Source organism: Erinaceus europaeus, chromosome X, assembly GCF_950295315.1.
Source record: "Erinaceus europaeus chromosome X, mEriEur2.1, whole genome shotgun sequence".
NCBI lineage: Eukaryota > Metazoa > Chordata > Mammalia > Eulipotyphla > Erinaceidae > Erinaceus > Erinaceus europaeus.
Window position 1 is genome coordinate 37645264 of NC_080185.1, and position 25637 is coordinate 37670900.

At 38.4% G+C, this 25637-nt stretch overlaps 1 protein-coding gene across 3 annotated transcripts in view; it reads right to left on the minus strand.

Annotated features, from left to right (window-relative positions):
- Positions 1 to 25637, minus strand: part of GRIA3 (glutamate ionotropic receptor AMPA type subunit 3) — a 460874-nt gene that overhangs the window by 144358 nt on the left and 290879 nt on the right. For all 3 annotated transcript variants that reach the window (XM_007524278.2, XM_060182793.1, XM_007524279.2), the window contains exon 5: positions 19499 to 19552. In XM_007524278.2, the coding sequence (XP_007524340.1) occupies positions 19499 to 19552 (54 nt within the window). The remainder of the gene's footprint in view (positions 1 to 19498; positions 19553 to 25637) is intronic.

Genomic DNA, 25637 nt, shown 5'->3' on the forward strand with positions numbered 1-25637 from the left:
CTAGAATTAAACTCACACATGTATAAGCACCTTATATATGACAAAGGGGGCCAAAAAATGCCCAATGGGGTAAAAGAAAGTCTCTTTAACAAATGGTATTGGGTGAATTGGACTACAAAATGCAGAAAAATGACACTAGACTACCACCTAACACCAAGCATCGAAATTAACTCAAAATGGATCGAAGATATGGATATTAGACCTGGAACTATAAAATACATAGAAGAATACATTGGTAAAATATTTCAGGACATTAAATATGTATTTGGATACTTTACCCTATGGACAAGGAAACAAAACCAAAAATGAACAAATATGGACTATATCAAATTATAAAGCTTCTACACATCAAAAGAATATTCCATAGGACAAAACAGGAAATCCAGTAAATGGGAAAAGATATTGCACCCTAGACTTCAGCCAAGTAGTTGATATCACACATTGATCAAAAACACATACAACTCAACAAATAGAAAAAGAACATCCAAATAAAAATGAGCAGAAGATATGAATAGATGGTTCTCTAAAGAAGAGATACACATGGCTGACAGATATATGTAGAGATGCTCCAGTTCACTCATCATTAGAGAAATACAAATTAAAAACACAATGAGATTCCACCTCACACCTGTGAGGGTGGGCTCAATCAATAAAACAAGAGAAGATAAGTGTTGGAGAGGATGTGAAAGGAGAGAAACTCTACTACACTGGTGGGTGGTGGTAATGCAAATTAGTGCAGCCATTATAGAGAAAAGTATGGAGAGAATTTAAGCAAATACAAATGGAAATGCCTTATGATTCAGAAATTTCACCACTAGGCATACACCCAAAAGGTATAATAACACTAATACTAAGGTGTATATGTACTCCCATGTTCATAGTGGCTTTATTCACAATAGCAAAAACTTGAAAACAACCAAATGCCCTTCAACAGATGACTGGATAAAAATATTATGGGATACTAGGATTCCATCCTGACTCGCTGGGCAGATTACCTCACCAATGTTTCTCAAAGTCTCACATCTCCAGAGCCCTACCTGACTAGGGAAAGATAGAAACAGACTAGGGGTATGGATCGACCTGCCAATTACAGAAGCCAGACCTTCCACCTTATGTACCCCATAAAAATTATTGGTCCATACTTGTCTTTGTCTTTCTTACTTAGCTCACTTAATGTAATTCCTTTTAGCTCCATCCAAGATGGGTCAGAGAAGGTGGGTTCATTGTTCTTCATAGCTGTGTAGTATTCCATTGTGTATGTATACCACAGCTTTCTCAGCCACTCATCTGTTGTTGGGCAACTGGGTTGCTTCCAGGTTTTAGCTATTATGAATTGTGCTGCTATGAACATAGGTGCACACATATATTTTTGGTTGGGTGTTATGGAGTCAGTGGGGTATATCCCGAGGAGAGGAATTACTGGATCATATGGAAGGTCCATGTCTAGCCTTGTGAGAGTTCTCCAGACTGCTCTCCACAGAGGCTGGACCAATTTACATTGCCACCAGCAGTGCAGAAGGGTTTCTTTGTCCCCACAGCCTCTTCAGCATTTGTTGCTGCTGTACTTTTTGATGTATGTCATTCTCACAGGGGTGAGGTATTATCTCAATGTTGTCTTTATTTGCATTTCTCTGACAGTTAGTGACCTAGAGCAATCTTTCATGTGTTTGTTAGCCTTTTGGAGCTCTTCTGTAGTGAATGTTCTGTTCATATCCTCTGCCCATTTTTGGATGGGGTCATTTGCTTTTTTGTTGCTAAGTTTTCTGAGCTCTTTGTATATTTTGGTGATTAGTCTCTTATCTGATGTATGGCATGTGAAGATCTTCTCCCATTCTGTGAGGGGTCTCTTGGCTTGTGTGATGGTCTCTTTGGCTGTGCAGAAGCTTTTCAATTTGATGTATCTGATGTAGTCCCATTGATAGAATAGGAAAGCTATCAGGGGAGAGGATGGGATATGGAGTTCTGATGGTGGTAATTGTGTGGAGCTGTACCCTCTTATTCTATGGTTCTGTCAATGTTTCCTTTTTATAAATAAAAAAAATACTGGTCTATATTCCCAGAGGGATAAAGGATAGGGAAGTTCCCAATGGAGAGGATGGGACATGGAACTCTGGTGGTGGGAACTGTATGGATTTATGCCACTGTTATTTTATAATCTTGTTAATAATTATTAAATAAATATGTATATATGTGGATATACTTAATAGAATATTATTCAGCAATAAAAATGATAATAATGTGTTCTTTCAGATAAAATGCATGGAATTGGAGAAAATTATGGTTAGTGGAGCAAGTGAGGAGATAAAGGACAACTACAGAACAGTTTCACTCCTATGCCAAATATAGAGAATTAAACATACAAATGTGAAAAAGAAATGTTACCCCATACCTAAGACTGTGGGAGAACTATAGAGGTTATCTATGGGGTTGGGATGGGAGTGCTAGGAAAAAGAGACTGTACTGTAAATCATTATTCAGTAAAACTCTAAAGTTAAAAAAAGAGAAGATAATAAGATGGTTTACTACAATTAAGTGTAGAAGCACATGGACATATACATACATTCTAATCTAAATCAGAAAAGAATGTCAGATTTACTAAATTAGAGACAGTCATTTCTATTTCTGTTTTATTCAGCACTTGACATATTTTTTAGGCCTCACAAAAATGATCCTACTAGGAAGATGTTAGCATTAACTTTATTTTTATTTATTTATTTATTTATTTATTTATTTATTGCCACCAAGGTTATTGCTGGGGTATGGTACCTGACTGAGGATTCTACCACTCTTGAGGGCCACTTATTTTTTCTTTTTAACATAGGAAAAGAGAAGGTGGAGGGAAATAGAAAGATGTTGGCAGCACTGCTCCAGCACACTTAAAGCTTGCCCCCTGCTTATGGAGACTAAGGGTTAGAACTCAGGTCTTAAATGGTAATTTGTATGATCACTCCTCAGTCCCAGCATTAACTTTTAATAGCTAAGAAAGCTACATCTGGGAGTCCGGTGGTAGCGCAGTGGGTTAAGTGCAAGGGGCAAGAAGCCAAGGACCCGCATAAGGCTCCCGGTTCCAGCCCCCTGCTCTCTACCTGCAGGGGAGTCGCTTCACAGGCGGTGAAGCAGGTCTGCAGGTGTCTATCTTTCTCTCCTCCTCTTTGTCTTCCCGTCCTCTCTTCATTTCTAACAAAAATGACATCAATAACAACAACAGTAACTATAAAAACAATAGAAAACAAGGTCAACAAAAGTGAAAATAAATAAATATAAAAAAACAAAGAAAGCTACATCTTGAATGGGTTAAATAACTCACTTATATAGTGTGTTGCTTTGACATGTGCACAATCGAGGCTTGAGCACAGCTCCTACCACAAAAATAAGTAAACAAATAAATAAACAAACAAATAAATAAATGAAGGAGAAAGAAAAAACTGGTCTTAGAGTTGTCATTAACTTATTGAACTAGGCACTGACTTGATACCTAGATAATAAGTAGCACAATCAAGATTTCAAGCCATTTCACTCTGACTCTAAAATAATCACCTCTTTGTATAAATATTCACTTTGTATTCTGAAAGTATATTTTCTGGCTGCTAAACTATATAATACCTAATATAATTAATACTTTGTTATATGAATAAAAAGAAAGGAAATTGAAAGTAAACTATCCTATAGCTTTATAGTAATTTGACAACAATTATTTATTTATTTTTAAATTATTGGATAGAGATTGAGAAGGGAGGGAGAGATAAAGAGGGAGTTCTCCCTTAAATTTTCACAGATCAATTAAAGTGCAATAAAAATAGATTTCTAGGCAGCATGAAACAAAACATGATATATAAAGTGGAAACCCAATTAAGTTTCTGTTAGATTAAAAGTTGTCATATGGAGTCAGGCAGTGATACACTTGACTGGTTAAGCATTCACATTACAGTGTGCAAGGACCCAGGTTCAAGCACCTGGTCCCCACCTGCAGGGGGAAGCTTCATAAGTGGTAAAGCAGGGCTACAGGCGTCTCTCTGGCTTTCCCCCTGAAGCCCTGCTTCACCACTTAATCAGGTATGCCACTGCCTGACCCAGCATAACAACTTTTAATCTAACAGACATTTAATTGGGCTTCCACTTTATATATTATGTTTTGTTTCATGCTGCCTAGAAATCTATTTTTATTGCACTTCAATTGATCTGTGAAAATTTAAGGGGAAAAAAACTGGCCTTGCTTCACAGTTCGTTTGAGAAGCTCTGTTTTAGAGGACATGGTCAGGGGCCAGGGGAAGAAGACATTTCTTTAAATTCATTTTGCTAGAATACTGGGTAAGAACCGATAGTTCCTTGTTAAGTTCAGACAGCAGGGGAGGAAGATGTGAGAGGGGGATGGAAGGAGAGAAGAAGAGAGAGTGGACTGTAATGGAAACATTTTTGGACAGGCAGAACAAAGTCTTAAAGTTGGCTACTTTAAGCTGACAAGTGCCCATGGGTTTCTTAATGCACGATTGGAAGCTGGATTCAAGCCCAGTCACCACTCCTCATTTTCTTAGTGCTCTGCTCTATTCCTTCTCCATTTGGATGAATCCTGAGCTACCAGAGAAAGTATGTATCCCCAGGGGAATTGACTGAACTCCTGGCATTTTTGGACCAGTGGGAGTTTCTCCCTCTAAGCTTGCCTCTTTTGCTTGTGAGGCCAAGCTCTGGCCCACTGAGTTCTGTGTTTACATGCCATCTGCTGAGATGTCAGTGATCATAATGCATGGCTGTGAACACCTGAATTTTGTAGTTAGAACACTGAAAATGGAAGAGCAAAAGAAGGGAAAAGTAGAGAACAGAACATGAAGACCTGCAAGGAGAAGGGAGCAGAAGGAAACATTTGTCATTGGCAAGCAAGAAAGCATGACTCAATCTCATTCAAACTTGTTTTCTCAATAAACAAAGTAAGCCCTTTATTTCAGGTACAGCCCAAATCTAGGAAGCTGTAGAGTTCACTTCTCCAAGATTAGGTTTTACTTATGTCCTGGGTCAAGTGAATGAAGATAAATAGTTAATTTTGTCCACAGTTTTTTTTTTTTCAAGAATGGGAGCTACTCACTGTCCTAATCCAACTTAAAATTTTTTTATTTATAAAAAGGAAACACTGACAAAACCATAGGACAAGAGAGGTACAACTCTGCACAATTCCCACCACCAGAACTCTGCATCCCATCCCCTCCCCTGATAACTCTCCTATACCTTAACCCTCTGGGAGTATGGACCCAAGGTCATTGTGGGATGCAGCAGGTGGCAGGTCTGGCTTCTCTAATTGCTTCCCTGCTGAACATGGGGGCTGACAGGCCAACTTTCTATCCCTTTTCTCTACTCTGACACCATTTTCTCAGACAATATTATTATCCAACTTCAGGTTAGCTATCAAACTCAAGCCAAACTACCATAACTGTGTGCCCCCAGAACATGCCTAAAATGAACTTTCAAGTTTTCTTCTACCCTAAAATCCCTAATTTTATCTGCTCTATTCCTACTTTTTTGGTTCCTGTTTATTAACCATTTGTCTCAATTTATGTCTTGTCAACTTCCAGACACCAAGTTGCAGATGCTACCATGATTCTATCTACTTCTCTGGGCAGATGACCTCACCACTGTGTTTTAAAACCTTTCCTCTACAGAGCCCTACCCCAATATGAAAAGATAGAAAAAAAGCCAATGCCATGTCCAGTGAAGAAACAATTGCTGAAGCCAGAACTCCTAACTTCCAGACCCCAAACAACTTTGAGCCATACTCCCAGGGGGAGAGAATTTATAGGGGGAAATAGAATAATGAGGGCTCTGAACTCCAGCTCCATGAGCACCTGGAGAAAGAGGAGGGAAAGGAAGAGACATAAGGAGGCAGTAATGGTATCATGAGAGGCTTGGAGGGGAAGAGAAAATTGGATCAGGAAGAAAAAGGGGGCAATTATATATGTAGACATATAGCTGTAGAGGTGATCATTGGCTCATTTCTTTCTTTTTTGCCATTTTTTCCCATTTTATTTGAAAGTAAAGAGAGAAATTGAAGGAGGAGGAGCTAGAGAGGGAGAAATATAGACAACTGCAGACCTGCTTCACTGCTTGCAAAGCTCCCCCCACCCCACAGGTGGGGATTATTGGCTCATTTGTACAACTTTAGGGGAACTGCATTGGCTTGCAGTGGGGTGATTGAAGATTCACCTGGTGGTGGGAATGGAATGTATTTATACCCCTGTTGACATGTAATTTTGTAAATCAATATTAAATTACTAATAAAATAAAAAAGAATAAAAGCCCAGGCTCAGAAGGCTTTACTACCAAATTCTATAAGACTTTTAGGGAAGAACTAACACCAATTCTCCTCAAACACTTCCAGAAAATTGTAAACAGGAGAGCATTCCCAAACACTTTCTATGAGGCTAACAACATTTTGATCCCCCAAGCAGAAAAAGACTGTACAAAAATAAATTATAGATGGATCTCCCTGATGAATATTGAAACAAAGATCCTCAACAAAATTTTGGAAAATCAAATACAACATATAAAGAGAATAATTCATCAGGACCAGGTGGAATTCCTCCCTGGGAAGTGGGGATACTTCAGTATTCACAAGTCTGTCAATGTAATCCACCATATTAACAAAACAGAGGGATGCATTGGATCGACCTTCTCGTGGTGCATCCCGTGAGTACCCATTCATTGGGGAAACTGATGATCCTTCCTAGCTGACTGAATCCACATGGATCCTAGTCACTTTCAAAGCCAGCAACAAGCAGCTCCTGACAACTTTCAACCTGACCTGTTGACTGGCTACGGAAGAAGGGCAAACGCCAGAAGAAGAACAAAACGGAAAGATAAAAATCACATGGTCAATCAGTTGATGCTGAGAAAAGCATTTGACAAGGTCTAATATCCATTTATAATGAAAACCCTATAGAAATTGGTAACAGAAGAACAATTTTTCAACATAATAAAGTACATTTTGACATAGGTAATATCATTCTCAATAGAGAAAAGCTTATATTTTCTCCTTAAAATGGAACTAAGGAAAGATAGTTCAACTATTATTCAACATAATTCTAGTGTTCTTCCCCATTGCAACCAGACAAGAAAGATATATAGAAGGTGTACATATTGGAAAGGAAGAAATCAAAATATAATTCTTTGCTGATGACATGATAATAAGCCCAGAGAACCCCAATGACTCATCCAAACATTTTCAGGAAATAACCAATAAATTCAGCCAAGTAGCAGGATAAAAAATCAACACACATAAATCTGTAGCATTGCTGTATACAAATGAGGAACTAGAAGAAGGAGAAATAAAAGATTCAGCTCTATTTACAATTGAACCCAAAAAGGTAAAATATTTTGGGATGAATCTGATGAAGGAAGAAATGTAGCTTTACAATAAAAACTATAGAACACTGGTAAAAGAGAGGGCACAGGTAGGTGGAAGAACATTCCTTGTTCCTGGATTGGAAGAGTAAACATTATTTAAATTACCATTCTACCAAAAGAAATCTATAATTTTAATGCATCCCCTATGAAGATCCCAGTGGCATTTTCCATTTGAAAAATTTAACAACTGGTTCAAAAATTTGTATGGCACCCCCTCAAAACAAACAAACAAACAAACAACAACAAAACACGAATAGCCAAGACACCTCTGAGGAAAAAGGAGGTCTCATGTTCCCCAACTTCAGTTTATATTATAAAGCAATAGTAATCAAGAGAGCATGTTAGGGAATAAAAATGGACACATAGGTCAATGGAGCAGAATCAAAAACCCAGAAATAAGCCCACGCATATACAACCAACCACCTAATATATGACAATGGGGGCAAAACCAAGTCAGTGGGGTAAAGAAGGTCTTTTGAACAAATGGTGCTGAGAAAATTAGACACATGTAGAAAAGTGAAATTAGACCATCATCTAATAACATACACCAAAGTCAAATCAAAATGGATAAAATAAATCTGGATACTAGACCAGAAACTCTGAAGTTTACAGAAGAAAATGTCAGTGAAACTTTTCAGGACCTTCATATCAAAGATACATTTGGAGAATCAAATGCATGAGAAAAGAAAACAAGAGTAAACAAATGGAATTATATGACTCTAAAAGTTTGCATATCAAAAGCAAACTACAGAAGGATAACCAGGAAACCCATCAAATGGGAGAATATATTTGCACATCACATATCTGACAAGCAACTGGTGTCAAACATCTATATAAAATTAGTACAGATCTACAAAAGAAATAAAAAAATAACCATAAAAAGTAGACCAAATAACCACATACATATGGAGAAATAATTTATTTTATCATTGGAGAAATAAAAATTAAAACTACATGAGACTCTCTCACACCTGTGAGGATAGTTTACATCAACAGAATGAAGTTGGCACAGTGATACAGAAAAAGGAACTCATGCATTGTTGAAGAGAATCCACAGTGGTTCAGCCCCTTTTGAAGACTGTATGGGGAGTTCTTCAACAAATAAAAATGTAATTTTATTATTATTGATCAATACCACTCTTGGGAATTTATATAAAAGGCATGCAATGATGTATCGCACTAAATTAAAAAGACTGTGGTGGGAGGGAGGGTTCAGGTCCTAGATCATGAAGGCAGAGGAGGACCTAGTGAGGGTTGAACTGTTATGTGGAAAACTGGGAACTATTACACATGTACAAACTATTGTATTTTACTGTTGACTATAAACAATTAATCCCCAATAAAGAAATAAAAATATAAGTATAAGACATGCAAACATTAATTAGAAGAAACAGATGTACCCCGATGTTCATAGGTGCATTTTCATGATAGCCAGAGTTGAAGCAAACCAAATGTCACCAACAGATGACTGGCTAAGGAAATTATGGAATACTAAACTCATCTGCTCTATTCCTACTTTTTGGTTCCTATTTATTAATAATTTTGTCTCAATTTATGTCTTGCCACCTTCTAGATACCAAGTTGCAGATGCTACCATGATTCACCCTGACTTCTCTGGGAAGACAAACTCACCGGTATGTCCTGGAACCTTACCTCTACAGAGCCCTAGCCTACTAGAGGAAGATGGAAACAGGCTGGGGGTACGGATCAAACTGCCAGTGCCCATGTCCAGTGGAGAAGCAACTACAGAAGCCAGAACTCCTACCTTCGGTACTCTAAAAAACAACCTTGATCCATATTCCCAGTGGGGGAGAAGTGATAAGAGGAAGAAGATAAAAGAAGCCTCTGAACTCTAGCTCCATCAGAACCTGGAGAGAAAGGAGGAAAAGGAGAGGGACATATCTAGGTAGTAATGGTGTCATGAGTGGTTTGGAGGGAGAGGAAGGACCTGGTAAAGAAAGGGGGCAATCGTATACAAATGTACTGATAGTTGTAGAGGTGATCATTGGCCCATTTCTACAAACTTAGGGGAGCTGTAGTGGCTTGCAGTGGGGAGACTGATTTAGAACTCTGGTGATGGGGATGAAGTAGAATTATACCCCCATTTACATGTAATTTTTTAAATTAATATTAAATCACTTATACAATTAAAAGAAGAAATTATGGAATATATATTCCACGGAATACTAGTAAGCAATCAAAAAAGATAATATTGTTCCTTTGGGACAAAATGAGTAAAACTGGAGATTAGTTTTAACTAATATAATAGAAGAAAGACAGTTACAGGATGTTTTCGCTCATATATACAATCTAGAAAACTGACACACGTGAACTTGCAAAAAAAAACAAACATGTAAACTCTTTCAAAGACTTGTGAAAACAGTAGTGGTTAATTTTGTGAGGTGAGAGGATATGGACACAGAACTTTGGTGGTTGTTGTGGCGTGGAACTACAGACTGTAATCTAACAATCTCGTGCTCCATTATTAAAGAAATAAAAATGGAAAAGAAAAATTAAAACCACACTAAAATTCTATATCACATCTATGAGGATGGCCTACATCAACAAAACAGGAAATTACATATGTTAGAGAGGTTGTGTAGAAAAAAGAAACTTTCTGCAGTGATGGTGGGAATGCATACTGGTATAGTCCTTTTGGAAGACTGTATGGAGAGTCCTTCAACAAATTAAAATGGAATTATCTTATGATCCAGCAATACTACTCTTGGGACTTTATGTAAAGAACACTCAAACACTAATTTAAAGGGACATATGCACCCCTATGTTCATAGCTGTATTATTAATAATAATCAAAGACTAGAAGGAGCCTAAGTGCCCATCAAAGATGACTGGCTAAAGAAATTATGGGATATATACCTCATGAAATACTACTCAGAGGTAAAAAAATTGATATTGTGTTGTCTGGAACAAACTAGATGGTACTGGAGGAGATTATGCTTAGTGAAACAAGAGATGAAAGACAGATATAGTTGATTTAACTCATATGTGGAATCTAGAGAACTGTTACACATAAACTTGCAAAAACAAACAAACAACAACATCTTGGGCATTTTCAGAGTTCTTCACCCCCCAAAACTGGAATACACATTCTTTTTAGATCCACACAGCAAATACTCAAGGACAGACCACATGTTAGGCCACAAAAACTGTATAAACAAATTCAAGAGCATTGGAATCATCCTAAGTATCTTCTCAGACCACAGTAAAGCTAACATTTAACAACAAACAGAAAATTACTAAAAGTCTCAGAATTTGGAAAGTCAACAACATGATGCTTAAGAACCGCTGGATCAGAGAGACACTCAAGCAAGATATTCAAATGTTCCAGGAAACAAATAAAAATTAAGACACAAGCTATCAAAATTTTTGGGACACATCTAAAGCAGTATTAAGAGGGAAACTCATAGCCGTACAATCACATATTAGAGAACAAGAAAAAGCTCAAATAAATGACCATACTACAAGCCCTAAGGACTTAAAGAGGAAGAAAGGAACACTAAAACAACCAGAAGTACAGAAATCACTAAAATTAAAGCATAAATAAACAACATCAAAATAAGAGAACCATACAAAATCAATGAAGCCAAATGTTAGTTCTTTGAAAAATTAAACAAGATTGACTAACCCCTATCCAGACACACTAAAAAAAAGGGAAGAATCAAATAAATACAATTGTAAACAATAGATATAACACCACAGAAATCCAGAAAATTATGTGAAACTTCTATGAAGAACTATACTCTACCAAGCTAGAGAATCTGGAAGAAATGAAAGAATTCCTAGAAACATATGCCCTTTCAAAATTGAATCCAGAAGAACTACAAAACCTAAATGCACCCACAGACAAAAAAAAATCGAAACAGTTATTAAGAATCTTCCCAACAACAAAAGTCCTAGACCAGATGGCTTCACAAACAAATTCCACAAAGCCTTCAGGAAACAGGTAGTACCTATACTTCTAAAGCTTTTCCACAAGATCAAAGAAACAGGAACACTCCCTTCCACCTTAGATGAAGCTAACATCACGCAGATACCAAAAGCAGATAGGGACACAACAAAAAAGGAAAACTACAGGCCAATATCTCTGAGAAACATACATGCCAAAATATTAAACAACGTCCTGGCCAACCAGATACAGTAGTATATCAAAAAGATTGTTAAACATGACCAAGTGGGGTTTATCCCAGGAATGCAATGCTGGTTCAACATTTGTAAGTCAATCAATATCATTCACCACATCAATAAAAGCAAAACCAAAAACCACACGATTATCTCAATAGATGCAGAGAAAGCCTTTGACAAAATCCAATACCCATTCATGCTAAAAAAAAAAAACCCACATAAAGTAGGAACAGATGGTAAATTTCTCAAGATAGTGAAGTCCATATATAGCAACCTACAGCCAACATCGTACTCAGTGGACAGAAGCTGAAAGCATTCTCCCTCAGATCGAGGACTAGACAGGGCTGTCCATTATCACCATTACAATTCAACATAGTATTGGAGGTTCTTGCTATAGCAATCACTCAAGAGATAAAAATCAAAGAAATACAGAATGGAAAGAAAGAAGTCAAGCTATCATTATTTGCTGATTATATGATAGTATACATAGAAAAACCGAAAGAATCCAGCAGAAAACTACTGGAAGTTATTAGGCAATATAGCAATGTGTCTGGCTACAAAATCAGTGTAAAAAAATCAGTGGCATTTTTTTATGCAAACATTAAATCTGAAGAAGACATCCAGAAATCACTCCCGTTCACTGTTGCAGCAAAATCAATAAAATACCAAGAAATAAAGCTGACCAAAGAAGTGAAAGACTTGTATACTGAAAACTATGAGTCACTACTCAAGGAAATAGAAACTGATACCAAGAAATGGAAAGACATCCCATGCTCCTAAATTAGAAGAATAAATATCATCAAAATGAATATTCTCCCCAGAGCCATATACAAATTTAACGCAATACCCATCAAAGGTCCGCCAAGGTTCTTTTTAAAATTTTTTAAAAATGATTTTTCAGTTCAGTTCTGGCTTATGGTGGTGCGGCGATTGAACCTGGGACTTTGGAGCCTCAGGCATGAGAGTCACAGTCCTTTGGTGGTGGGAATGTTGTTTATGTACACTCCTAGCAAAATGTAGACATATAAATCAGTAGTTAATTAATATGAGAGGGGGAAATAAATTGTATGTCTCAAAGTTTCTCAAAAGACAAACTGAATCTTTTTAATATATAGGCTACGTATTTGATATGCGGACTCTCTCAAAAGCCTAGACCAAGTAGATTAGAAGCTTCCAATAGCACAGCTATATACAAGATACTGGGTACTGCACAGCAAACCATAACAAAGGGACTTTTCAAAGTTAACCCAATTAACAAATAATGTGACAATAATATTAACTATTGATTGTCTTTTTGAACCCTAAGACAGCAGGAACCTCACATCTTCACTGTAGAGCCCCTACTTCCCCCAGTCCTGGCACCCTTGGATAGGGCCCACTTTCCCATATGCATCTCCCAATCCAAATCAAATAATATTGCATCCGCCGATCACAACCTAACCAAAGCAACGATTGCCATCTCAACATGCTTCACCTCAGACTGTATCCAGAGACTTCACGTGTGGAATGACAACCCTTCAGCTTCATTATTCGGGTTCCAGATGCCACCAGGATGCTGGCTAGGCTTCCCTGGATTGAAGACCCCACCAATGTGTCCTGGAGCTCAGCTTCCCCAGAGACACACCCTACTAGGGAAAGAGAGAGGCAGAGTGGGGGTATGGACCGACCAGTCAACGCCCATGTTCAGCGGGGAAGCAATTACAGAAGCCAGACCTTCTACCTTCTGCAACCCTCAACGACCCTGGGTCCATGCTCCCAGAGGGATAGAGAATGGGAAAGCTACCATGGGAGGGGGTGGGTTATGGGGATTGGGTGGTGGGAATTGTGTGGAGTTGTACCCCTCCTACCTTATGCTTTTGTTCACTAATCCTTTCTTAAATAAAAAAATTAAAAATAAAAAAAAATATGAAAAAAAAATTTTTCAGTTCAGTTCTGGCTTATGGTGGTGTGGCGATTGAACCTGGGACTTTGGAGCCTCAGGCATGAGAGTCTGTTTGCATAACCATTATGCTATCTACCCTCTGCTCTAAGCTTCTTTAAAAGAATGGAACTGTACAGCAAACCCTAACAAAAGGAGTTTTCAAAGTTAACCCAATTACCAAATAATGTGATGATAACATTAACTATCGATTGTCTTTTTGAACCCTAAGACAGCAGGAACATCACATCTCCACTATAGAGCCCCTACTTCCCCCAGTCCTGGAACCCTTGGATAGGGCCCACTTTCCGTATGCCTCTCCCAATACATATCAAATAATATTGCATCTGCCGATCACAACCTAACCAACACAATGATTGCCATCTCAACATGCTTCGCTTCAGACTGTGTCCAGAGACTTCACGTGTGGAATGATAACCCTTCAGCTTCATTACTTGGGTGAGACCTTTCCTTTCATAGTATACTCTAATTCTATCTCAGATGGTTCACTTTCTAACAAAGTCCCAAAACCTAGATATACACCAGTTTCTGTGAGAGAGAGCATATGTTCACACATATCCGTAAACTACTGCAAAATATATACTTGAAAGCAGAAGTACACTAGAGTTTGCAGTGAGTACCCCCCTAACACTTCCTCTCCACTATTCCAAGCTTTGGGACCATGATTGCTCAACAATTTGTTTGGCTTCGTATGTTAACTCTCTTTTCAGTCACCAGGTTCCAGATGCCATCAGGATGCCGGCCAGGCTTCCCTAGACTGAGGGGAGGGGGTGGGGGGTGGGATATGGAGATTGGGTGTTGGGAATTGTGTGGAATTGTACCCCTCTTACCCTATGGTTTTGTTAATTAATCTTTTCTTAAATAAAAAAAAGAATAGAACAAAAACTACAATCATTTATCTAGAACCAGAAAACATCTAGAATTGCCAAAACAATCTTGAGGAAAAGAAACACAAATGGAGGCATCACATTCCCAGATCTCAAACTATATTATATTGCCATCATCATCAAAGCAGCCTGGTAGTGGAACAAAAATAGGCACACAGACCAGTGGAACAGAATTGAAAGCCCAGAATCAAACCCCACAGCTCCAATCATCTAATCTTTAATAAGGGGCCCCAAAATATTAATTGGAAGAATGAGGCTCTCTTCAATAAATGGTGCTGGGAAAACTGGGTTGAAACATTCAGAATTAAACTGAACCACCTTCTCTCACCAGAAACAAAAGTCAACTCCAAATGGATCAAATACATGGATGTTAGACCAGAAACTATCAAATACTTAAAAGAAAACATTGGTGGAACACTTTTCCTCCTAAACCTCAAGGACATCTTTGATGATACAAAACCAATTGCAAGGAAGACTAAAGCAGAAACAAATCAATGGGACTACATCAAATTTAAAATCTTCTGCACAGCCAAAGAAGCCATTACACAAACAAAGAGACCCCTCACAGAATGGGAGAAGATCTTCACATACCATACATCAGATAAAAGACTAATCACCAAAATATACAAAGAGCTCAGTAAAGTTAGCAACAAAAAAGCAAATGACCCTGTCCAAAAATGGGCAGAGGATATGAACAGAACATTCACTACAGAAGAGATTCAAAAGGCTAACAAACACATGAAAGATTGCTCCAGGTTGCTGATTGTCAGAGAGATGCAAATAAAGACAACATTGAGATACCACCTCACCCCTGTTAGAACGGCATACATCAAAAAGTACAGCAGCAACAAATGCTGGAGGGGCTGTGGGGACAAAGGAACCCTTCTGCACTGCTGGTGGGAGTGTAAACTGGTCCAGCCTTTGGAGAGCAGTCTGGAGAACTCTCACAAGGTTGGACATGGACCTTCCATATGATCCAGTAATCCCTCTCCTAGGCATATACCCCAAGGACTCCATAAAACCCAACCAAAAAGAAATGTGTGCACCTATGTTCATAGCAGCACAATTTGTAATAGCTAAAACATGGAAGCAATCCAGGTGCCCAACAACAGATGAGTGGCTGAGAAAGTTGTGGTATATATACACAGCAATTAAGAACAATTAGCCTACCTTCTCTGATTGATCTTGGATTGAGCTAGAAGGAATTATATTAAGTGTGCTAAGTCAGAAAGACAAAGATGACTATGGAATGATCCCACTTGTAAACAGAGGTTGAGAAAGAATAACAGAAAGGGAAACTCAAAGCATGATTTGACTGAATTTGGAGTAGGGCACCAAAGTAGAAACCCAGGGTTGAAGGTGAGGGTGGGTATTCAGCTTCATGCGTTGGTGAGGGGGTAATGAGGGATGGGATGGGACACAGTCTTTTCATGATGGGAATGGTGTTGATGTATACTCCTATCAATTTGTAGTCAGATAAATCACTATTTAATTAACATGAGGGGGGAGAATTGATTGAATGTCTCAAACTTTTAAAATCACTGACTGAGTCTTTTTAATACATAGGCTGAGTCTTTGATATGTTGACTCTCTTAAAAGCTTAGACCAGGGAGAAGAGAAGCAACTGGTGGCACAGCTCTATACAAATATTGTCAAAGGACATAAATTATGGTGATGTTGTATATGATACAGCAAATCCTAACAAAGGGATTTTTCAAAGTTAACCCAACTGCCCAATAATGTGATTATATCAATAACTGTGTATTGTCGTAAATCCTAAGACAGCAGGAACCTCCCATTTCCTCTATAGAGCCTATATTTTCCCCAGTCCTGGAACCTCTAGGGTGGGGCTAACTTCCTGCATGCTTCTTTTAATTCCTATCAAATGATATTGAATCCCCCTATCCCACCCTAATCAATGCAATGAGTATCACATCAGTATGCTTCATTTCAGACTGTGTCCAGAGATGTCAGGCATGGAATGTCAACCCTTCACCCTCATTACTCTGGTGATACCTTTCCTTTAATAGTATTCTCTAGTTCCATTCCAGAAGGTTCACTTCCTAACAAAGTCCCAAAACCTAGATATAGACCAGGTCCCATAAGATAGAGCATATGTTCACATGTATCCATAAATTAGGGCAAAATATATACCTGAAAGCAAAAATACACAATAGTCTAGTGAGTATCAGGTTCATAGTGAAATAGTGTCTACTTAGACTTAGATACCCTCCTTACCTACTTCTTATTACAGTTCTCTCACTTACTCCAAAGCTAATCTCATCAAAGCAAAGAATGCAAAAGCTGAATAAGGGCAAGAGACTTTCATACTTTAATGATGACTCTTTAGTCACTATCAGGCCATACCATCAGCTGGGACCCTAGTCGGGGAGTCCTGAGATTTCCAAACAGATGGTGTGTGTAGACCTTGAATAAATCCCTCTCTCCATTGTTACCAGTCATCTCTATCAGGGATACAATACAATAGACCCCTTTGTGGACCTCCAATAGGACGTGTTCTCAACTTGGATCAACAATGGTAGAGAATGTTCCATCCTCCAAAGGGAGGCTGACAATATACTCTATGCTATACCTGAGGAAGATGAGTCCTGATACTGGAGCAGCTTGGAACGTTCCTACTTATGAACACACCATGTGAGCTCAGATCTACAGGGATGCAGAGGTCACATAGGCTCCTAAGCTGAATACGGGCCCCAGATCACATCAAATAAATGAGGTTCACAATCAACAGTATTTATACACCTTTCCCATATTTGGGAGCTACTCTCTGTTTCCTGATCCAACTTTCTGGTCCTTCTGCCAGTCATGACATCATGTCCCCAGACAATAATTAGGATTCACCTGCATATCAGATTGCAAGCTCAGGCAAAAAAAAAAATAAATAAGAAAACAAAACAAAACAAAACAAAAAAACACTAGTATAGCCATAGGCCCTTTGGAATATAACTAAAATATGCCTACTAGCTATCTACCAAACAGAGAACCCCCCCCCCCCAACCCTTCACCTGCACTATTCCAGCCTTTAGGTCCATGATTGGTCAATAATTTGTTTGGCTTTGTATGTTAACTCTCTTTTCAGCCACCAGGTTCCAGATGCTAGCATGATGCCGACCAGACTTCTCTGGACAGACAACCCCACCAATGTGTCCTGGAGCTCTGCTTCCCCAGAGCCCTTCCCCAGTAGGGAAAGAGAAAGACAGGCTGGGAGTATGGATCGAGCTGCCAACACCCATGTTCAGCAGGTAAGCAATTACAGAAGCCAGACCTTCAACCTTCTGCATCCCACAATGACCTTGGGTCCATACTTCCAGAGGGTTAAAGAATAGGAAAGCTATCAGGGGAGGGGAGGGGATACAGAGATCTGGTGGTGGGAATTGTGTGAAGTTGTACCATTATTTTATCTTTTACTCAATGTTTTCTTTTTATTATTAAAAAAAAAAACCAACAAAGAACAAGAACAAAACCCCAGAATCAAACAAACTGTTTTTAATAATTGTGAGAACTATGGTGGTTATCCTTGGTTGGTGGGAGGGTGGGGATACTAAAGTTTGATGGTGGGTCTGGTGTTGATCTTGTAATTCACTGTTAATCACAAATAAAAAATGAAAAGGAAATTAAATCAAACACAATAATAACAGTAAGAAAGCACATCAGTAGGTCTCTCTCAGATACCTTGTTCTGACACCATTAGTTCCTGTTAAATCCTTGGGTCTAACCATCCCCAAACTCAACAAACATCCTCTACTTGTCAATTTGTCTGAAAAAGCAAATTGACTTTGTTTAGCTGTGAATTATGAATCAACTTATTTTCTCCAAAGAGAATGAATTCATTCATTTATTTGCAATGTAGATTGAGATGCTCCACTTTAATGGAGACTGTGCACACTACATGCAAGAGCAGTAGCTCCATTCTTCATCACAAAAAAGTATTTGAATAGATATACTCTCTATGAAAGTTTCAGTAACATTTCCCTTTCATTTAAATTATTCATTATTAAAACAAAATAATATTTTTCTTTGATTTAGGAAATCTGGTAAGAATATAATTACTGTAATCTTTCATCTTTGTTACTATTCTTTTGGTTTAAGATCTCTATAATAACTATGATTCTCTTGTGTGAATGGAACAAATTTGGAGTTAGAACTGTTATGTAATAATTTAATAGATTCTTAGTATTATAGCATTAATTTCACACTCCTGTTTTCTTCCATGGAGAAAGTATAATTCAGAAACTCTGATATGCAAATTGACTGATTTAGGAATAATTTTGTTAATTCCTAAAACCATTGTTTTTCAGAGAAAACAGTTATAAACTAACCTTAAAGAAACACTAACTTCTAGAATGTCACACATTTAAAGGCGTGAAATTGAAGGTAAAGATTCAAGTTGATTTTTATTATATGAAGGATGTTGGCTATAAACTTCTATTGCTACTTTATAATCATGTTCAAACCTACTTCCTGGCATCTGGTTCGAAAGAACGATCAGTGATCTGCTTCTGGAAATATAATTCCAGTACTGATGAGTTCTCACACACTTGGAATAACTGGTGAAAGATTTGTTCCTGTGTATCCTGTTTCTTGTTTTACATTTCTTCTTCAGTTATCTTTATTTATTTATTGGATAAAGACCATCAGAAATCAAGAGGGAGGTGGAGATAGGGAGAAAGACAGAGAGACACTTACAACATTGCTTCACCACTCCCCCTGCAGGTAGGGACTGAGGGCTCGAACCCAAGTCCTTGTGCATTGTAACATGTGCACTCAACCAGGTGCACCACAACCTCACCCCTCTTGTTTTACATTTCTAGCCTGGATAAAATGGTTTATATTCCAACCAAATCTAGATTTAGTATGAGAATAATCAGTGAAAAATCAATATCAAAATTTTATTTTTTCAATATGGAAAGAATATAAGTTTCACAACTAAACCAGAGACAGTATAATTAAAACCAAAGCTACTGCATTCAGGTTTGGACATTTACTAAACTCACTTCTCTAAGAAACTGGAAAACACATTAGGTATTTTGTATTTTTTTTCCTCCTTTTTTGGTGATCAAAGATGACACAAACTAAATAGAGTACAATGCGTTAGGAAATGTATGCTACTTGTTCTTACCAGGTTAGCAAGCATGTAGTGATAACCTCTTGAATGTTTCCCCAGAATCACAACCTGTAGAAAGAGAAGGACATTTTCAATTTCACAGTCAATGGAATGGGAAGGGTAAATTACTTTCAGAGAATCAACATTGTTATCTTTAATGTACAGTAAAATCACAGTTAGTTGGACCAGATTTCTTTTTGTTACAGTGTACTTTTGGGCAGAGGATACAGGAAAATTTTTCTCACATTAAAAAAACAAACAAAAATTACATAAAACAAGGCAAAAAAGCCTCTGAATTTTCAGGTCAGTAGCACAATTGCCACTTAAAATAGATGGTAAAAGCAATGAAGCTGATATACTTTTCCCCTGCACTGGATTTATGTCCATTGAGATAGAAAATTGGCTGAACTTTGCATACAAGTTAGAAAACCGAATGTAAGGTACATTTTTTTTTTTTTTTTGGTTATCTGCATTGCTTAGGGAATAGAACACTTAAGGAATGGGGTTAATGGGATTTTCAGGTTAATTGAGGTTGCTTTTGCTTATTGAAAACTATTCTAAAAAGCTTGCTTTCCTTTTCCTTTCTTATCAGGAAGGACTTGTTACCATCTGTATGTCTTTTCATGCTGAAAGTGAGACCTTAGGGCAGCAAAGCAGGGGATTTTCCCCTAGGGGGCATTTGGCAATGCCTGGAGACTTTTTTGGTTATGCCATCTGGGAAGGGTGCTATTAGCACTTAAATAGGTAGAGGCAAGGGATGCTTCTCCTTTTTCTTCTTCTTCTTCTCCTTCTTTCTCTTCCCCTTCCCCTTCCCCTTCCCCTTCCCCTTCCCCTTCCCTTTCCCCTTCCCCTTCTCCTTCTCCTCCTCCTTCTCCCTCCTTCTCCTTCTCCTCCTCCTTCTCCCTCCTCCTCCTCCTCCTCCTCCTCCTTACTCTTCTTTTTTAAGGGATGCTTCTATACATCCTACAGTGCACATGATTAGTCCAAGCACAAGGCATATCTGGCCAGAATATCCTATTACAGAAGTTGCAAACCATCTTCTCCGTTTCTACCAGTAATGCAGTAATCCTAATACTTACAGTTTCCAAAGCACATTTAAAATTTTTTTTAAAAAAATTTATTTATAAAGAGGAAACATTGACAAAACTATAGGATGAGAGGGGTACAGCTTCACATAGTTCCCACCACCAAAACTCTGTATCCCATCCCCTTCCCTGATAGCTTTCCTATTCTTTAACCCTCTGGGAGTATGGACTCAAGGTCATTGTGGGATGCAGAAAGTTGAAGGTCTGGCTTCTGTAATTGCATCCCCACTGAAAATGGGCATTGACAGTTCGATCCATACTCCCAGCTAGTCTTTGTCTTTCCCCAGTGGGGAAGTCTCTGGGGAAGCATTGCTCCAGGACACATTGGTGGGGTTGTCTGTCCAGAGAAGTCTGGTTGGCTTCATGCTAACATCTGGAACCTGGTGGTTAACAAGAGAGTTAACATACAAAGCCAAACAAATTGTTGACCAGGGGGATCGGGCGGTGGCGTAGTGGGTTAAGCGCATGTGGCGCAAAACGCAAGGACCGGCATAGGGATCTGGGTTAGAGGCCCCAGCTCCCCACCTGTAGGGGAGTCACTTCACAGGCGGTGAAGCAGGTCTGCAGGTGTCTATCTTTCTCTCCCCCTCTGTCTTCCCCTCCTCTCTCCATTTCTCTGTCCTATCCAACAACGAACAACATCAACAATGGCAATAATAATAACCACAATGAAGCTTCAACAAGGGCAACAGAAGGGGGGAAAATGGCCTCCAGGAGCGGTGGATTCATGGTGCAGGCACCGAGCCCAGCAATAACCCTGGAGGAAAAAATATATTTAAAAAATTGTTGACCAATCATGGATTTAAGGACTGTGATAGTGCAGATGAAGCATTGGGGGGGGGGGGGATCTTCCATTTTGTAGATAGCTAGTAGGCATATTTTAGTTAAATTCCAAAGGACCTGTGGCTATACTAATTTTTTTCCTTTTTATTTTTGCCCCTCAGCCTGAAATCTGATATGCCAGTGGATCTAAGTTATTGTCTGGGGGAGATGATGTCATGGCTGGCAGAAGGACCAGAAAGCTGGATCAAGGAAAAGAGTAGCTCCCTAATATGGGAAAGAAGTATAAATATTGATGATTGTAAACCCCATTGATTTGATGTGATCTGGGGCCCATATTCAGCTTAGGAGCCCATGTGACTTCTGCATTCCTTTAGATGTGAACTCACATTACAAAGCACATTTTTAAGATTTTTTTTTTTTATTGATGAGGAGGAGAGGAAGAAGAGGGAAAGAGAACAAGAGTATCAGTTTGGCATAAGTGTTGCCAGGAGTGAAACCTCATGCATGCATGTTCTGTGCTTTTTTTTTTTTTTTTTGCACCACCTCCTCAGACCACATAAGTTACATTTATCATCTTGAAATATGTATAAGGATTACATATTCCCCAACCAAATACATTGGTTGACCAGTGAAAGTTTTTGTTTAAATAACTGACATAAGTTTATTTCTTAATAACTAAGTGCAACATAAATTCTGTTTAAGTGAACTTATGAAATACTGAATGTTTTATGTAATACTAACAAAAGATTATAATTTCAGAGATCATTTCTATAGTTTGTTACTGAGTGCTGACTGAATGCAGTATTATTCTGGTTGCAGGTAACGGAAGATGAAGAGGGCTAATACAGAAGTTGAAGACACCGCCAGAGGTAGAATCAAATAGTGTGTAGACCTGAAGCTGATGCCACTTTAGGAAAATCAGCACACAATAATGAATGCAATGTTTGGAAGAAGGTGTTGGAAAGAACACATGCAGGAAAGAAGCTATTTTATTTTAATTTTGCCATTGTTGGGGCTTCACTGCTCTGAGCCAACTTTTTCAGATAGAGAGGCAGAGACACAGAGGGAAAGGGCACCACAGCACTGATGCTTCCCCCAGTGCAGTGAGGGCCAGACTCAACCGTGGGTGATGCATAGGACAAAACAGGAGTACTACCCAGGTAAGTTATCTTACTGGCACAAGAAAGGGGCTATATAGCTCAGGATTCATGGTAACTTTCTCTCTGCATATTGATTTCAAAGGGTTTGAACTACTGGGGAGATAACAATGATGCATACTATAAAGCTAGAACTATATGAGGGATAATCATGACAATAAAACAATTACTCTTAAATAAACTAGTGTATGTCAGGCACTATTTGAAGTGCCTCTTATATTAATCCCCAGAACAGTTCAACAATTTATTCTTAGTTTTATTTACAGATGTGGAATCTCTCTCAAATAGAATTTGAAAAATTCAGCCAAGATCACACCTAGGATTAGGGAAAATTGAAATTATAGCCTAGGTCTGTCTGCTTCTAGAATCTATACTTTTGGCATTGCATATACTAAATGTCAAATACAAATAATTGCTATAGGTTCATGAAGAAGAAAAGAGATGTTTAAGGACTTCTGGGATAAATAAGGACTATTTTCTAGAGGAGAGGAGGTTTAATCTGGCCTAAACGAGTGGAACCATGTATTTAACTTTCACCATTATCTAATATCTTGTGACACAGACTGTGAATAGGATTGTGGGACTTGTTTGGCATACTGCTGAGGCTGAACTGTGAGAATGTAATCAACATAGGACTGACATCAGGCTGATAGACTTATGCAAACCAAGTTATTTAAATTCCAGGTGGCCAGAAGTTCGCCCCCCCTCCCAGTTCTCCTGCTGGAACTCAGGCTGGCTCAGCTTCCTAGGACCCCCATGCTGCCTATCCCATGAGACAACACCAGGGGCTGAACTCTGGTAACTTATGGATTCATGGGCTTAGCTTATTCTTAACTCTGCCGATAATTGCCTATTTTGCTATACGTAAAATATACCATTCCATACTGCTGTACCACATGTAATAAACCTTGTTTTAAATTAGTGCCCAGCCATACCTCTGCTAAGTCCTTTTTATTTTTAATTACAATAATATCTAAATATTTAATGCTAACATTAGAACTTCTTGTGTCATTTTAAGTGGACAGAGAGTGAGGAGAAGGGAGTGTGAGCTGTTCTTGATTAATTAAAAATATGAGCCTCATTTCTGAATGATTATTTATGGGGGAAGTGAAAGGTTAATGAATATCTTGAGGAGGTGATTTCTCATGCTGCCATGACACAAAATGAGCTGTTAAGGTATCTGCTGGGATGTGCTCTTCAGTGTCTGCTTGTGAGAAACATCCTAACTGGTGACATTTGTTAACTTTTGATGGCAAGGTGGGATCATACATTTGCTGACTTTTTAATTCACTGACAAACTTCAAAATAAAAAAAAATCAGAGGGGTTTGATTTCTGCCAGAAAAATCAGCTAGATCCTTAAGGACAACAGGCAGAGTATAGAGAAAAATAAAGCAGCAAGTCCAAAGGAAACTAAGTCTTGGTCATCAGGGGCATAGCTTATTGTCCCTTTGAGCACAGGGGAGGTGAGAAGAAACGATAACAAGGCTTACTGCTATGATAGGAGTCCCAGAATGGACTTCAGGAGCCCATCACTGTCAGGTAACCTGTGGCTATGGGCAAATAAGGCATCTTTATCAAGCTACTATTTCCTTTTCTGTAACTGGGACAACTTTGGCCCACCATCTTAGAAGTGTCAGCAGGCTTAGCACTTGGGATGTGCATTCTGTAACTAAATGAGGTTATAGAACTGTGGGAAGGGCTCATTCACTAAGACATTGTTTTTTAGCATCAGAAAAACTGAGAGTATTGACATGATCTGATTTTTAATTTTGTAATTTTTAAACTGATAAATTATTTTTAGAGACAGAGATGAATTGAGAAGAAAGGGGAGATAATGATGGAAAGAAAGAAATACAACTGAAGCACTGCTTCAATGCTCATGAAGCATCCCTTCTGCAGGTGGGGACAGGGGCTTGAACTGGGACCCTTAAGGATGGTAACATGTGTGTTCTACTGGATGCATCATTGTCCAGACTGCAACATAATCTGTTTTAATCCATGCCCAGATAGTCTGTTCAGAACAAAGTCACTTACTTGAAGGTAACTTACTGACAACATCCCCCTTTCAAAACTTAAATGGGAAGACATGGGGAAAGTTATCTAAAGATAGGGGCTTTTAGGTGTCACAAAGTGGCAGCCTCAGGGCCACAGTTATTTCCTCATCCTTACTTACAGTGCTTTATTAACTCTTATTTAACATACAGTTCTTACTCATCTTGGTTGTCTCATTTGCAGTAAGTGAAAAGTTGGAAATTAGAAGGGGTGTGTATGGAAAGAGGGAGTGCAATTAGAAGGAGGTACATTAGCAGAAGGGGAAGTGACTGACTTAAAAGAGAGGTGGAGAGGGGAGGATGGGGGGAAGCAGACATTGTACTGCCTCAGAATAAAATCATGGATGCTTGTTGTGAATGCCTGAGTCATCAGGGCATAGCTTACCGTGTTCAGTAATATCTACTGAAAGCCTATATATATATATATATATATATATATATATATATATATATATATACACATATACATATATAATGCAGTTTAGGTAGTGTTTCCATTAGAAGCATTTAAAATTCCCATACTGATAAGAGTACATTTGATTATCTTGAAATCTTGCTTATGTGGTGGTAGCCATGATGTGAGCTATGTGAGGCCTAACTGCACAAAGTGTCATGCTTTACTCTTGATCCACTCCTTTTTGAATTTTTGTTGCATGGTTTGTGGGAGTAGGGTAGAATGGGAGGGTTATGCATAATATGGTGCATAAAAGAGCTAGCTAATGGGAGTGGTTCTTGTTCAGTGAGTCCTAAATCTTTATTCTTGCCATCCACCTGTTATAGATGAAGAAGGCATAAATTGTACTTTCAGTTATTTAATGACTTTGTTAACCAAGAGAATATTCAACTTTGCTTTTACAGTAATTATAATAGCTCTTTCTGAACTAGTTTCAGAATTTCAAGTATAAAAGCTGTTTTATAATCTACTGTGAAATTTAAGAAAGAAATAACAAGTTCTCAGGTCCATGTTCTGTATTCACTGTGCCTTTGTGAGATTTGTTGGAAATGATGGATGTCTTTGGTATGACGGCAAATATGATAAGTGTAATAAAGGGAAATGTGAGATGTAGATAAAAATTC